The sequence below is a fragment of the Cydia fagiglandana genome, chromosome 16 (assembly GCF_963556715.1).
Source record: "Cydia fagiglandana chromosome 16, ilCydFagi1.1, whole genome shotgun sequence".
NCBI classification, from domain to species: Eukaryota; Metazoa; Arthropoda; class Insecta; order Lepidoptera; family Tortricidae; genus Cydia; species Cydia fagiglandana.
In genome coordinates, this window is record NC_085947.1 from 13,569,134 (window position 1) to 13,583,477 (window position 14,344).

General features: G+C 37.8%; 2 protein-coding genes across 3 annotated transcripts in view; one reads left to right on the top strand and one right to left on the bottom strand.

Moving 5' to 3' along the window:
* Positions 1 to 14,344, top strand: part of LOC134672117 (probable beta-hexosaminidase fdl) — a 183,678-nt gene that overhangs the window by 114,868 nt on the left and 54,466 nt on the right. The window lies entirely within an intron of this gene.
* Positions 1 to 14,344, bottom strand: part of LOC134672102 (uncharacterized) — a 52,623-nt gene that overhangs the window by 36,813 nt on the left and 1,466 nt on the right. For both annotated transcript variants that reach the window (XR_010099299.1, XM_063530014.1), the window contains exon 2: positions 10,380 to 10,738. Coding sequence is in view for 1 of the 2 variants with exons in the window: in XM_063530014.1 (XP_063386084.1) it covers positions 10,380 to 10,501 (122 nt within the window). In the remaining variant the exon portion in view is untranslated. The remainder of the gene's footprint in view (positions 1 to 10,379; positions 10,739 to 14,344) is intronic.

A 14,344-nucleotide genomic window follows, 5' to 3' on the forward strand; every position in this document is an offset into this window, starting at 1 on the left:
TGAGCGATATAAGAGGTTTTATTATATTCTAGCTTACCTATTTGAAAGTCGATGAGGTGCATTTGTAAATTGTCCTCATTTCGTTCTATCGTCATCTTGTGAGAGACCGTTTTATAATTTAAGAACTTCTGTTCTGAACTGCTCATCCGACTGTTCTTTTAATGGTAGGGTCTTATTCCCGGGGAGTAAAGTTTATTATCGAATGTTTACGTTGTTAAACTTGGAATATAACATTGAAACAGTTATGATAATGTTGGCTATATTATCATAACTACCTACATCAACATCTTTATTTGTGACGTCCCACGTGTACAGGTACCGTATGGCGGTTGGCGCTTACGCTATTATTAACGCCACTCCAATATTATTGCGGCGCTATGCGACGTAAGCGCCAGCTGCCATAAGGTACCTTTTGCCGTGGAATGTCACATTTATTTCGAACTTTAGTTGAGAATTTAAGTTTATCCAAAAATGAATTTAGTACCAAAGGGACTGAGTGCACTACAAAAGAAAAGAGTGCAGTACATTCAAAAAGGTAGCAACAGACAGTATGTGTATGTACGGTAGCTGGATATAAAGAACTAAAGTTTTAGAAACAAGTATTGCAAAGTGAGTGGTGAATTAACTAAAAGCGATGAACCACACAATCAATAGTGAATCCTCCGAAAACTATATGTACTCGTATAATACAGGAAAGTGCCCAAAATAGCAGTGATCTGTCGCGACCCGCCTCACCTATCACTGCGGGAACCGCAACTGTCGGGAGCCGCCACAATTAGGTACTGTAATGGCGCAGAATACGGCTGTTATACCTACTTATTTGGATGTTAAAGGGGCTGCTAAGTCTTATAACATAGTAAACAACTAAACTAAAACCCATTTCTCATCAATACAATGAATTGCGTTGACAACTTTCTTTTAATAATCTATTTTTCATCCTACTGCTGGGCAAAGGTCCCACTCCTTCCGTCCCGTTCCCCCCGTTCCGTCCGTCCTCCGTTCGTCCGTTTTCGTCCCGTTCGTTCTTACTTCCGTCTTTCATCACAGTTTGGTTCATCATGCTCCCGCCACCCCGCCAGTCGCTGTACTCGTAAAACGCGTCGACGTCGACCCACCATCTCTTTTTAGTGTTCCGTACAAATTGTTCACGGAACACTTATTTGGTCTTCCCCTACCCGGGCTAACCTGTGATGTCCATTCAGTTGCCAATTTAGCTCACCGCTACGCTATTCCTATAGTTCGTTTTTTTAGCATTAGAAAGAACTTGGAAGAAGGTAAGCGATCTTGACATGTCTTTTAACTGAAAAACGCTTTTTAAAAATCAGTGACTATTACTTATGAAAGCAGAAGAATATAAATGATCGTATTAGATTCATAATTGTTACACATTTGCCGTAACTTATTTTTAAAATGTGTTTTTCAATTAAAAGACACATCAAGATTGTTTACCTTATTTCTAATGCTAAAAAAACGAACTATAGGTATAAAAATTTACCGGATTAAAAAAAGAATGTCTATCTAAACACATCACACACAACTAAGAGGGGCAGGGGAAGGGGGAGGGGTTCCGCGGCTGGCTCCCAGACACTGCAAGGATGCGAACTGCATCGCAGCCATAATTGTGTTTTTAATTTTAAGTTATATCCCACCAAAAACATAAATGTAAAAAAGGAGAGCCAAGTTCAATACAAAAATTATGCTTGGCTGTGGGGCTCGCCGCAAAAAGAATGGAGATCTAAATGAGTGCCACTGCCAAGTTCTATGCAAAATCCAAATATGTATTTATAGGAACAAAATAACATTTTATACAAGTATTAAACTCTATTTCTTTGCTTTATTGGATACCTATAACAATTGCTGTTATTTAAAAAAATGTGAGATCTTAAAGTAGGTTAGATTTGACTTGGCCAGTTTTCATTATATCAATCATTTTATATATATTGTAATTCTGATAAAACCTGGCCAAGCCAAATCTAACCTACTTTAAGATCTCACATTTTTTTAAATAACAGCAATTGTTATAGGTATCCAATAAAGCAAAGAAATAGAGTTTAATACTTGTTTATAATGTTATTTTGTTCCTATAAATACATATTTGGATTTTGCATAGAACTTGGCAGTGGCACTCATTTAGATCTCCATTCTTTTTGCGGCGAGCCCCACAGCCAAGCATAATTTTTGTATTGAACTTGGCTCTCCTTTTTTACATTTATGTTTTTGGTGGGATATCAATACTTTTTGTAAAGAAAACTAGGCAGGTATTGAGATTTAATGTTTTTTCTTGTGTTTCCGCTGTATGGTTTTTACTTCTGTTCTTTGTATAATTATGTGGTGCCGCGCGCCACCGACGACACACCGTTGGCCGGTTGTTTAGAGCGTATTACAAGTTTTTTGTATGGGGACACCACTTATTTTTTGACTAAACTTTATTTTAATATAGCAAATATAATAATACATATATTGGGGTAGTTTCAAATATCTGCTTGTAACGGTTCCAACGCTACAATAAAAAAAAAAATTGTATGGGGACCCCCCCTATTTTTTAACTTTTTTTTATTTTTAGATTTTTTCCTACGCTTACACACAAAACCGAGCTGGATTCCAAATTTCATCCTTCTAGGCCATCTGGAAGTAGGTTAGGTTTAGGTACTATAAGTCATAAGTCAGTCTTAAAATTTACGACTTTTTGACCTTCATACCTTTATAACCGTTTGAGCTAGCTTCATGAAATTTGGGCTTCTAGATATCCTTATGGATATAATTAAACACACGTAGTTTTATGTGTTTACGTCAAAGATGTTTTGAGTTATAGAAGGGTCAAAAGTGGCACCAAGTGGTTCGTGTAATATTACACTCGGCGCTGGCTAGCCAGTTCCTTTGCTTGAACTTGGCTTGACACGCTGCCGCGTGTCTAGATTTTATAATAATATGCATGCTAGTTTTTAAGGTATTTATCTATGGGCCAATAGTTGCCTGAAAATAAATATTTTCATTTCATTTCATTACCTATTATTTATTACCTATAAAACAGTGGACATATTAAAGTTCTCAGTGGCCAGCCAAATGTAAGCACTTAGTAAAGGGCACGAAATTAAATTAAAATAATGCAAATGCCGCAATCAATCTTCCGCGCCCATTAGTTTCGTAATATTATTCATAAACGATTTAACTAAAACAATAATGAAATGCGTTTAACCTTATGTGTCATAATATTGTGTACAGTTGCCGTCACACTTATCGGACCGGCCTAGGTCAGGCGTGGCTCACTCCGCGATTTCGTCGCTTTGCTACAGGTAGCTAAAAGTACATCCGTTCGACCCCAATTTTGGGGTTTGCCATAAGCCGCGCGTGGCGCTGTCGCCACCTAGCGGCCATATCTGTGCTTATCGTGACAGACGCGTTTTGTTAGAGAGTGTGTCTTCTGTAAGTACCTAGAACTATTATTTATTCTGTGCCTAGGTGCTCAAAAATATCTGAACTTGTACTTTAACGTGTCGATAGTGAAGCATATTTCATTACAAAAATTTAATATTCTGCGTGATTACAATCCACCAAGTTGAACTGTCAAAATTAGGTAATGCCCTAGATTTATTCTTATTCTTATTCAATTTACTGAGTAACCATAGAGGAAAGTAAGTTTGTTAACTATTAGGGTTGCTAACACTAAAGTCACTAAACCCTACATATTATCCATAAGCTGGTCAGTCGATAGTGAAGAAACAATCTTAAATAAATGTCCCGAGTGTCAACTAATAGTGTAATGCCCTAGATTAGCTGTGTAGCCGTATAGCGGGAAGTTAGTTTGCTAACTATTAGGGTTGCTAACACTAAACACCACATATTACCCATAAGCTGGTCAGTCGATAGTGAAGAAACAATCTTAAATAAATGTCCCGAGTGTCAACTAATAGTGTAATGCCCTAGATTAGATGTGTAGCCGTATAGTGGGTAGTTAGTTTGCTAACTATTAGGGTTGCTAACACTAAACACCACATATTACCCATAAGCTGGTCAGTCGATAGTGAAGAAACAATCTTAAATAAATGTCCCGAGTGTCAACTAATAGTGTAATGCCCTAGATTAGCTGTGTAGCCGTATAGCGGGAAGTTAGTTTGCTAACTATTAGGGTTGCTAACACTAAACACCACATATTACCCATAAGCTGGTCAGTCGATAGTGAAGAAACAATCTTAAATAAATGTCCCGAGTGTCAACTAATAGTGTAATGCCCTAGATTAGATGTGTAGCCGTATAGTGGGTAGTTAGTTTGCTAACTATTAGGGTTGCTAACACTAAACACTACAGATTACACATAATATAGACTGGTCAAGCCATAGTGTGAAATCCATTACAATTAACAGAGTGTCAACTACGAGTATTAGTGGAATTCCCTAGATTAGCTGTGTAGCCATAGTGGGAAGTTAGTTTGCTAACTATTAGGGTTGCCAGATCTATAAAAATTACTCGACACAACAGTTCAGTCACTCTGTGGCAATCTTAAGTGTCAGCAATCAGTGTAATGTCCAAAAAAAGTTAGTTACTCACTTTTTAGTCGCTGGCTTGATGTGCAAATAATTTAGTGCCAACGTTTTAGTACCCAAATTAGCAATCCTAACAGGTCACAATAACTCTAAAGATATAATGCTAACGTCATCGTTGTTAGGCAAGCAAGACGTACAGCCGCTTTGAACGGATTATGCAATTCTGCAGAATACTGTCCTGGCGGAATTAATTGTGGACATGATTTCATTGTCCATTCGGTCCATGACATTTAATATCACAGACAAGTGACAACCCTATAGGTCTGCGAGGCTAGATATCCGTCTCCTTGAGTTGATACAAAACAAGACGGGCAATTCATATGATGTGACCCGGAAAACATGACCTTTAAGAATGAGATTGTCATTGGAATTGGCTTGGTGACAATTTTTTTCATGATTTCAGTCCTAACCTGGCCCCGTAGAACACATGCCAATCGCTAACGCTCCGTAGCGAACGAAACGCAACTGTCACTATCACACCAATATGGAAGAGTGATAGAGAGACACAAAGCGATTCGATGACGAAGCGATGGCGATTGTCACCTTGGCTAAGGCGGCTGATCTTTTTCGTGAGGACCGTTTTTTAAGAGTCCATCATAAGAGTCAACTGATATATAAGCAAGTAATTACGGGTAAATTGAATATTTGTAACATTAAATATAACTTCGAATTTGTTAACTACGAGGTCCTGTAGTGTGCTGGAGAAACTGAAAACGGTGAGAAATAGAGATACTAAGTATCTACTTTCCCCCCCCCCCCTTTTTTTTAATGACGAATCTAATGAGGTGTCACACGTATTTTTAGGATTAGTATCTCTATTTTTCACCGATTTCAGTTTCTCGAGCACACTATTGTATTTTTAATTAATTTTGAATATTAACTTTTGCGTTGGATTCCAGAACCCAAATTCTCGATTATAGCACCACCTGTTACGAGTACTCATACTATATATGAATAGGAGAATTTAAACGTTGCTACAGTTTGTACTTAAATTGCACTTTGAATGTGAAAACTACCCCTTAATGTGGTAAATGTACTAATCGTTTTTCCTCTTGACCGCTTTATAGGCAAGGGAGCTTATTTGCCTGTCTCGGCCATACATCTTGTACGTGACAGCCCTAGAGGGCCGGACGTCGCGTTAATTCGACACATGAAAAGCAATTTGCAGGCCGCTCATCCCGGACCGCGGCCGGGAATGTTCCCGTAAGAAACGGTAGTTTGCGGGACATTTTCATCTATTATTTAAGGAGGGAAATTAAACACGGTAGAACGTAAGTGGTTTAAGTACATACTTTAGGGGCAGGTGAGGGGGGGCGGGTTAATCGTTAGTGTTTTATGACCACGTGAGGTTTAGTTTCGACTTTCCTTTAAGCCTTTCCTTTAAGGTTTTAATTGAAATTGTTGAATTGTCCCTGTGTTAGTTAGCTTGATGATATAAAGATAGACAGTGTGTTTTTTGTATGTTCAGCCATATTTTGTTTTGCGAGGTGATATTTATGTAGGTCAATATAAACGACTTTTACTATAGTGCTCAGTTCTACTTGTAGATGGTAGGCACTGGCACGAGGAATGAAAATGCGAAGTTACACTTGAGTACGCCACTTATCCCACTTGCTAACTATGTAAACAAAAGTCACTAGTACCTAAATTCATCATTCAGAGACAATTTCAATATGGCGGTTTGTTTACATAGTTAGCAAGTTCCATAGAATTACATTATATGTAACCAAAAGTCACTAGTAAATTCATCATTCTTTGACAATTTCAGTATGGCGGCTTGTTTACATAGTTACCAAGTTCAATATGATAGAATGACACTTTATGGGGAGCAGCCCTTGAAAACGAAATCGTATGAGAATAACATAGCAATGGAAAAAATAGAAAAACTATATATTTCAATGGGAAACCTATATTGGAGACGTAAGAAAAAACCTTTATTAATTCAAGCTCACGAATTTTTAGAAAATATTCAAATTCATACTTCACGCCAACTTGAACTCTTTACACTGGATACGTGGGTCAGCAGCGTGGATCTTTCTAATGTAATCTCGCTGTATATTGAAGGTGTGCAGATATCAAAAAAAAAGTTGAACGTTCATACCTTAAAGGAAACTTGTCAATTATTTTTAAAGAAAAAGTACCCTGATTACTATTTCATCTATACTGATGGATCTAAATGTGCAAATGGTGCAGGTGTGGCGATATTTGACCCTCAATTAAACAGTTGTGTAAAACTTCAAATTAATGATAATATTTCTATTATGTACATTGAATTGGTAGCGTTGGCAGAGGCGATTGCATATGTCGAATCATTTAACTCTGGAAAGTTTGTTATATGTACAGACTCTAGAAGTGCTTTACAATATTTGGCTCGATGCACCTCGAGCTTTCGAGGAGCACCGATAGCCTATACTATTCTTAAAACTTTAAATAAACTGTCGGGGTCAAGTATCAAAATACATTTGCAATGGGTGCCATCTCACATAGGTCTAACGGGGAACGAATCTGCTGATAGATTTGCCAGGGAAGCTATAACAGAAGGAATAGTAAATACTTGTTTGCCATACCATACTGACTGTCTAAACTTCGCACGTTCTAAATGCCGAGACTTATGGAAGGAGCACTTTGACGAGAGGTCTTTAAACAAAGGAATATGGTACAGAACAATCCAACCTAATCTGTGTCAAGTGCCATGGCTTAGAGGATCTGGTATGAGTAGGTTGGATATTATAACAGCCCTCAGACTTCGATCCGGACACATTCCACTAAATAGCTTTGCTTTCTTGATGCGCAAGAGTGATACACAAAACTGTATGGAATGTGGGACAAGAGAAGATGCTACTCACATTATGATGGAATGTATCCGAAACGAAGCAGAAAGGCAAGCCTTTGTAATTAAACATAAAATTAACCTATTGAATGTGGGTACATGTAACGATATTTTAGCACACCCTTTATCAAAAGCAGCTAAAGATTTATATAAATTAGTTAATTTTGGAATTAAGCGTCGGTAAATTTGTAATTTTGATTTGTAACAATGGGGGTGACGTCATCAACTATGATAAAACCCTTTTATTTAATAAAGATTAAAAAAAAAATGGGGAGCAGCCCTGAAATCGCGATAAAATCAATTGGTTTTTTTTTGTATTTCTCGGCCGATCAGATGCCGATGTTGTCTTAGATGTATTTATAGCTTAAAGTACGTACGCTCTTTGTTTTTCCCTTAAACACTACCTATTTACTGAGGCCCACTTGCACCATTCCACTAACCCGGGGTTAAGCGGTTAAACTGTTAAACTAGTGTCAAATTGTATGACTAACCATGGCAACTCCTGGTTTAACCGGTTAACCCCGGGTTAGTGGAATGGTGCAAGTGGGCCTAAGGTCACTATAAAAAAGTTCATTTTTTTTAGCATTAGAAAGAACTTCGCAGAAGTAAGCTTGTGGTTCCAAATCCGGCACTTTTAGCGGTAATAATTTGAAGTAAATTATATGTATTGACCGTGCTACATTAGATAATTCAATAATTATTAACAATTAAAGAGCCTGATAAAAACTGTACGCTTGCTTCTGTGGAGTTCTTTCTAATGCTAAAAAAAAACGAACTATAGTTCACAATGCCTTAAACATCCTTTCAACGTTTTCGTCCGTCTCCCCCTTATCTCATTAAATCGGTGCGACCTCGCTGTAAACATCGGGAAATAAACATGAGTATTGCTTTTAACTGAAAAAGGTGGAATTTGGACTAAAAAACTATGTCGCTTACGCCCAATAGATAAAACACTGGATTTTTTTAGTTCAATGCCGAAAAAAGTTAATTCTTACAGTTGAAAGCATGTCAGTTAAGTCATTTTTAGATAACGGTATTGGATTGGAACTTTCACGCGAATTACGTCAACGTGCGCCTTGGCCTACCTACGGTCACGAATGACCTGATAACCTAACGTATAAACGGCCTTAGGGCCCGATTCGGATTTTGAAATAGACATCTATTAGATATCTTTTAGACATAACCAAGATACGATAACGATATGTTTAAAATCTAACCTGTCAAATGACAATGACATTTGCGCGATTCTGGAGATAATCTTGAACGATTTCCACTGGATATGACTTAGAGATCCAATTCACATCTAATAGATATCTTACGCTATCTAACGTAAAAGTGACATTGGTTGCCCGAATTACGCTGCAAAAGAGAACTAGTTGATATCTAAACTATAACGTATCTAGAATGGATCTAGTACGTGTCATCTCTTGTGAATATCTTGAAGTTCGAATACGTCAGATAGGCTATCAATTTTAAAGACGTTTGAGTACCTACGCGCTTCGGGTCCCTGAAATTTATGTGATGTTTATACCGGTGTGAAGCCTTTGATGCGTATGGCGGGATGTAGCAGCAAACTGCTACGAATGGTTTTATTATATAGCGGGCGATGCTACGAGTTGTGGCGTAGTATACCGGCGTTGTGACAGATAATTCTCGTAGATACCTAGTTTTTGAAATACCAATAAATTACGAACTGAAATAAGTACAACCTAGCTGCCTACATATGTACATAGTAGTAGTTTTGTTAAATTTAAATAAATAAAATGTAGGAAATCCTTGTTCGTCAATATAATAATGATAATTTTATACTTAAAGATGAATTTCTTGATATTTCTTCTGGACTCGACAGTAACTTATTACATAAATCCTTCCCCAATACCAAGTTGATTTTCTACTTTGTTGTAAATCTTCGTCTTACTACCCTTTTGAGGAATTCATCGCGCTATAAAACTGTAACGAGTCTGACCAGTCGTTTTCACAGACGGGATTTAGAAAACTTACTTTAACGTCGTCGTAACTATCTACGACATTCATAGTCACATACGCCATTTTTGCACTACGTTTTTCTTTTACATTTAGTACGCAAAAAGTCGTATACGTGTACGTCGCTCATAGTGAGATACGACGTTTTGTGAATGATGAGGTTCGACGGATGACCTATGTTAGGAAATCTTGTTATCATGAAATGGTTACGAGGTGCTCACACTTTACTGACCGTCCTGGGACTTTGTTCAGCTTATAGTTTTAAATTGTGGCGTTATTATGTTATTAGATTTTTATAAGGTGTCTGCTGGATACAATTTTATGAGAACATTATTCCTTGATGTATAAAGAGTATGATAGTTTCGTCGATGTTTGCCGGTGTATCTATCACAATATTATTGACATTAACTCCTTTCTTCACTCTGCTAAGATATTGTAATCTTTAAATTTTAGGGTGAAATAACTTGCAAGTTTCAAACCTACTAATTGTAAGAAAGATAAATTAGTTAGTATAAATTGAAATAAGCCTGGAAAAGCAAAATCTTGTTTTCACATGCTAACCTGTTAAAAAGTATGATGACATTATAATGCAGCACCTCTTGGGTGCGGTTGCAGTGGTGCGCGTGTGAGCAGAAACAAGAGAATTATTCCCTAATGTAGAAACGAATAATTGTAAAAAACTTAAATCTTAAGTTCGTAGTAAACCCGAAAAGCATCACTTTCAACTAAAGAATACCTCCATGGCAGGGGCCTCTAATCTCTTTTACCTGAGGGTCATATTGCGCCTCAGAAACTTTCGAGCGGGCCACGGTCGGTTTTTGCGCCGGGGGAGGGTGTCTGGTTGCTGCTGTTAGGAACAGTTCCACTCTCAATGAATGCTCAACCCCTGGAACCTGGCTCCCGCGGGCCAGACAGTGGGCACTCGCTTTGGGTGTCGGCGGGCCGGATTGGAACATGTCGCGGGCCGGATTTGGCCCACGGACCGGGGTTTGGAGACCTTCACATAAGTTCACATAAGTACTAACCTGACAAAGAGTATGTTGACATTATAATGCGCAGTCTCCGTATGCAACACCTCATGGCTGTGGTTATAGTGGCGCGCATGCGAGGCTGCGGCCACGGCGGCTAGCCGCTGCGAGCTACCCATGGCCCAGCCGAGCGGGCTGCGCTGCGCGACGGCGCCCGCGCACCCCACCCAGATCCACCGCCGCCAGCAAGCCACAGCCTAACCTCGAACTTTTCCTTTTCCAAATTATCGGGCATCTATTCCTACCGGCCAGGATTAACGCGGAAACTTTTTTTTCTGAAGTGGTAGTCGAAGTTTTTGAGATTTATGCTGTCAGTTCTTTGACCGGTTGGCTTAGCGATGATTGCGAAGGCACATCTGTAACAAAGTTTGTAGATGAATACTACCGAAATAAAGTTTGGTTTTTATTTAAGGATTTCTAAAAGTATCTTATAATAATGAATAATGGTACTAGCTAACTAGATAGGCAACCTTATATTTAAGATAAGGTGGTGGTACTGGTGCTCGACGCGATCCCAGTAGGTACATGTCATCTTGAAACTGAAGTCACTGTCAATAGAGGTGACAGCATGGCATCTATTGGGCATTAGCATGTCGAGCACTAGTACCACCACCTTAACTAATATCATTGCATAACCCGATTTTGATAACATGGTCAATAAAATCAAACACTTTGGTGAATGTCATAACGTAAAATATAACAAAATTATAAATATCATCAGCTGTCATTAAAGCGCCTTAGACACAGCTTCTGTTAAAATAAATGGGCTGAAATGGCGTCGTTGTCTTGTAAAATAATTACGCATTCAGTTACTTAACTTCAATTAGGAACGTTTAATTTTAGTCAAAATGCGTTCGGTCTCCAGACCAACTGAGAGTATTCCAATGGTACGTGATCCAACTGAGAAGTTTGGCTTGACATCTAATATATGGACTAAAGTGTCATTTTATCTTGCTAACTATGTAAACAAACCGCCATATTGAAATTTTCTCTGAATGATGAATATACTAGTGATTTTTATTTACATAGTTAGCAAGTTCCATTGCTCCGGTAGTGAGCCTTTAAGCTTGTTTAAAATCATCATTATTTGCGTTTTCGTCTATAGCAGACGACTTATGGCGTAGATAACACCGGATAGACACGCTTTTGGTGGCTCAATAGACTGATGATGCGATACTCATATGGTCTACCGCAGGCCGAAACAGAGGAAACGATTTGTTTAAAAAAGTTTAGCAATTAGCAATGTTTTTTAGGGTTCCGTACCCAAAGGGTAAAACGGGACCCTATTACTAAGACCTCGCTGTCCGTCCGTCCGTCCGTCCGTCCGTCTGTCACCAGGCTGTATCTCACGAACCGTGATAGATTTTCACAGACGATGTATTTCTGTTGCCGCTATAACAACAAATACTAAAAACAATAAAATAAAGATTTAAATGGGGCTCCCATACAACAAACGTGATTTTTGACCAAAGTTAAGCAACGTCGGGAGTGGTCAGTACTTGTATGGGTGACCGTTTTTTTTTTGCTTTTTTTTGTTTGTTTTTGCATTATGGTACGGAACCCTTCGTGCGCGAGTCCGACTCGCACTTGCCCGGTTTTTTATGTTTAATAACAAAATGCGGGGGTGCCTCGTTGATAGTTTTTAACTGCGACTAGATAAAGACCACATTAAATAACACAATACACTTTCAAAAGGAACTACTCGCATAAGATAAGGTTATTAGTACCAATGAGACAGGTTCAGGGTCAGTTTATAATAAAATTAATCGAGACATCGAGAGGTAAAGATATGGCTATTATTTATTTTATTAAAGAAAGATTTAAAGTCACACCACTACCTCTACAGTGTCCACTCTAATTTCAATTTCGTTATCGTGTTATGTTTACTGTTTTCTTATACTGCCTTGTGCAATATGAATAATAATATTATTTTTCTCCAATATGCTCGGAAATGTTCACCTTACTGTAGCAAAAATAGTACGGGAAGTTCTTCGTTAATGTCAAACTCTAACTAAAAAACATCAAACTATCGCTGTCCTGTTCTAGCGGACGGGAAGTAAAAAAACACTACAGTAATAACTTATTACTGTAGTGTTTTTTACTTTTTAATAATAATAAACGCAAACAGCCAATTATTATTGCCGCGAGCCGCTTCTACACGACCCGATCAGCTATCATTTCACGTGTATGATCGTGCGAATACTGCTTAATAAAATCAAAGATTATTTTTATATTTTTTTTAAATCTCATCCGTGTTCATAAAGCTTACATAGTTTGTCAAAGGACTTTCTCATTTCAAACATAGACAAAGAGAATCATACTATCTTTGTCTTACACTAGTACTAGCACCCAAAAGAAAAGGATGGGTGTAGTTTTCCTGGTTCTTACTGACTGCAAAGTTGGTTTGACAAACTATATTGCGCAATTATATTGAATGAACGAATATTGAATGGTACTGACGAATGGCAGAATAAGTTTGTGCTTTTAACTTTTAAAAATTAATTAAAGAGGGAAATTGTTTTTGACATTTTGGATGTGAAGGTTTGATTTGAGTGATGCTTGATGCTTAAATAATAATTACTTTAGCTTATTTCCTCGCATGTTTGGAGAAAAGCACTATATATGCCTCGGCAGGAATAGCAATTCGTGGATTCGTCTTCTTTGTCGGACTCCGCTTCGCGTCGTCCGACAAAATCGAAACTCATCCACGAATTGCCCTTTCCCGGCCTCTGCAATAATGTACTATTATTGTAAAATAGCCATTTATTCTTTATTCGGGCAAACATTAAGTATAAGTTTACAGCTACAGCCAAGACACTTATACTGTTAATACATTAAGTATTTTGAATCGTGTGTCCATACAATTCGCTTTTCGAGGGCTGATGTCGTCCGCCACAATATTTCTAATTGTGGGGGCTAATTCTCGCCCCAAACAACTTCTAATTACAATTTGCCAAACATTTCCGTCAGAAGCATAATTCGGGCGCCGAATGCTTATTAATTCCGATTGCTTACTGGGATTATTAATCGAAATATTGCGTAGAAACGAGGGGAGGAAACTTCGAGAAACTTACTTCGATATTTATGTTGACAATTCATAAACCGTATTGTTCTTTAGGAATACGTTAAGATCTACCATTGTTCGATTAAAATTGTAACTGTTGGAATAATACCGGGTCTGTCCTGTTATAGGAACAATAAAGTAAACTGTAGGCTGTACTTCTCAAACTGACCAACATTTGTTCAGCTACTTTTAAAAATAACTTCTGTTTGGATTTCGATAACACTTTAAAGTTTATTCTAAGACGTATTGCGTAATATTTGATCTGGAATCTTTACGATTTGAATGTTTCCATTTTATTGTGTTCACATTTTTGAAGGTATTATAAATCCGTGTTAACAAGAAGCAACTTTTGGGCGGGAAAAAGTGTAAAATAAAGTGTCATTCTATAGAACTTGCTAACTATGTAAACAAAAGTCACTAGTAAATTCATCATAATCATACATTCAGAGACAATTTTAATATGGTGGTTTGTTTACATAGTTAGCAATTTCTATAGAATGACACTTTAATAGGTATTGAATTTTCTCAGAAAATGTGATAATTACTGTGTAAAGTCAGTCCAAGAAAAGTCTGCAGCGGATTTAATAGCCCAGCACGCAGTGCAAATGTTATTTTAAATGTCAAACTTCTATGAAATTCATCATTCTCTTGCCCTTGTCCAAGATATATAGTATAAGTATGGTTGATAGGTTGTTGTTGTTGTTGTGTTGTTGTGTTGTTGTTGTCATCATTGTCTTGTCTTGTTGTTGTTGTTGTGTTGTGTTGTTGTCTTGTCTTGTTGTTGTTGTTGTGTTGTGTTGTTGTTGTGTTGTTGTTTGTTGTTGTGTGTTGTGTGTTCACTTGGGGTCGGCGCAGCATGTCTTTCTTTTCCACACTCCACACCTCTATGTCGCCCGTC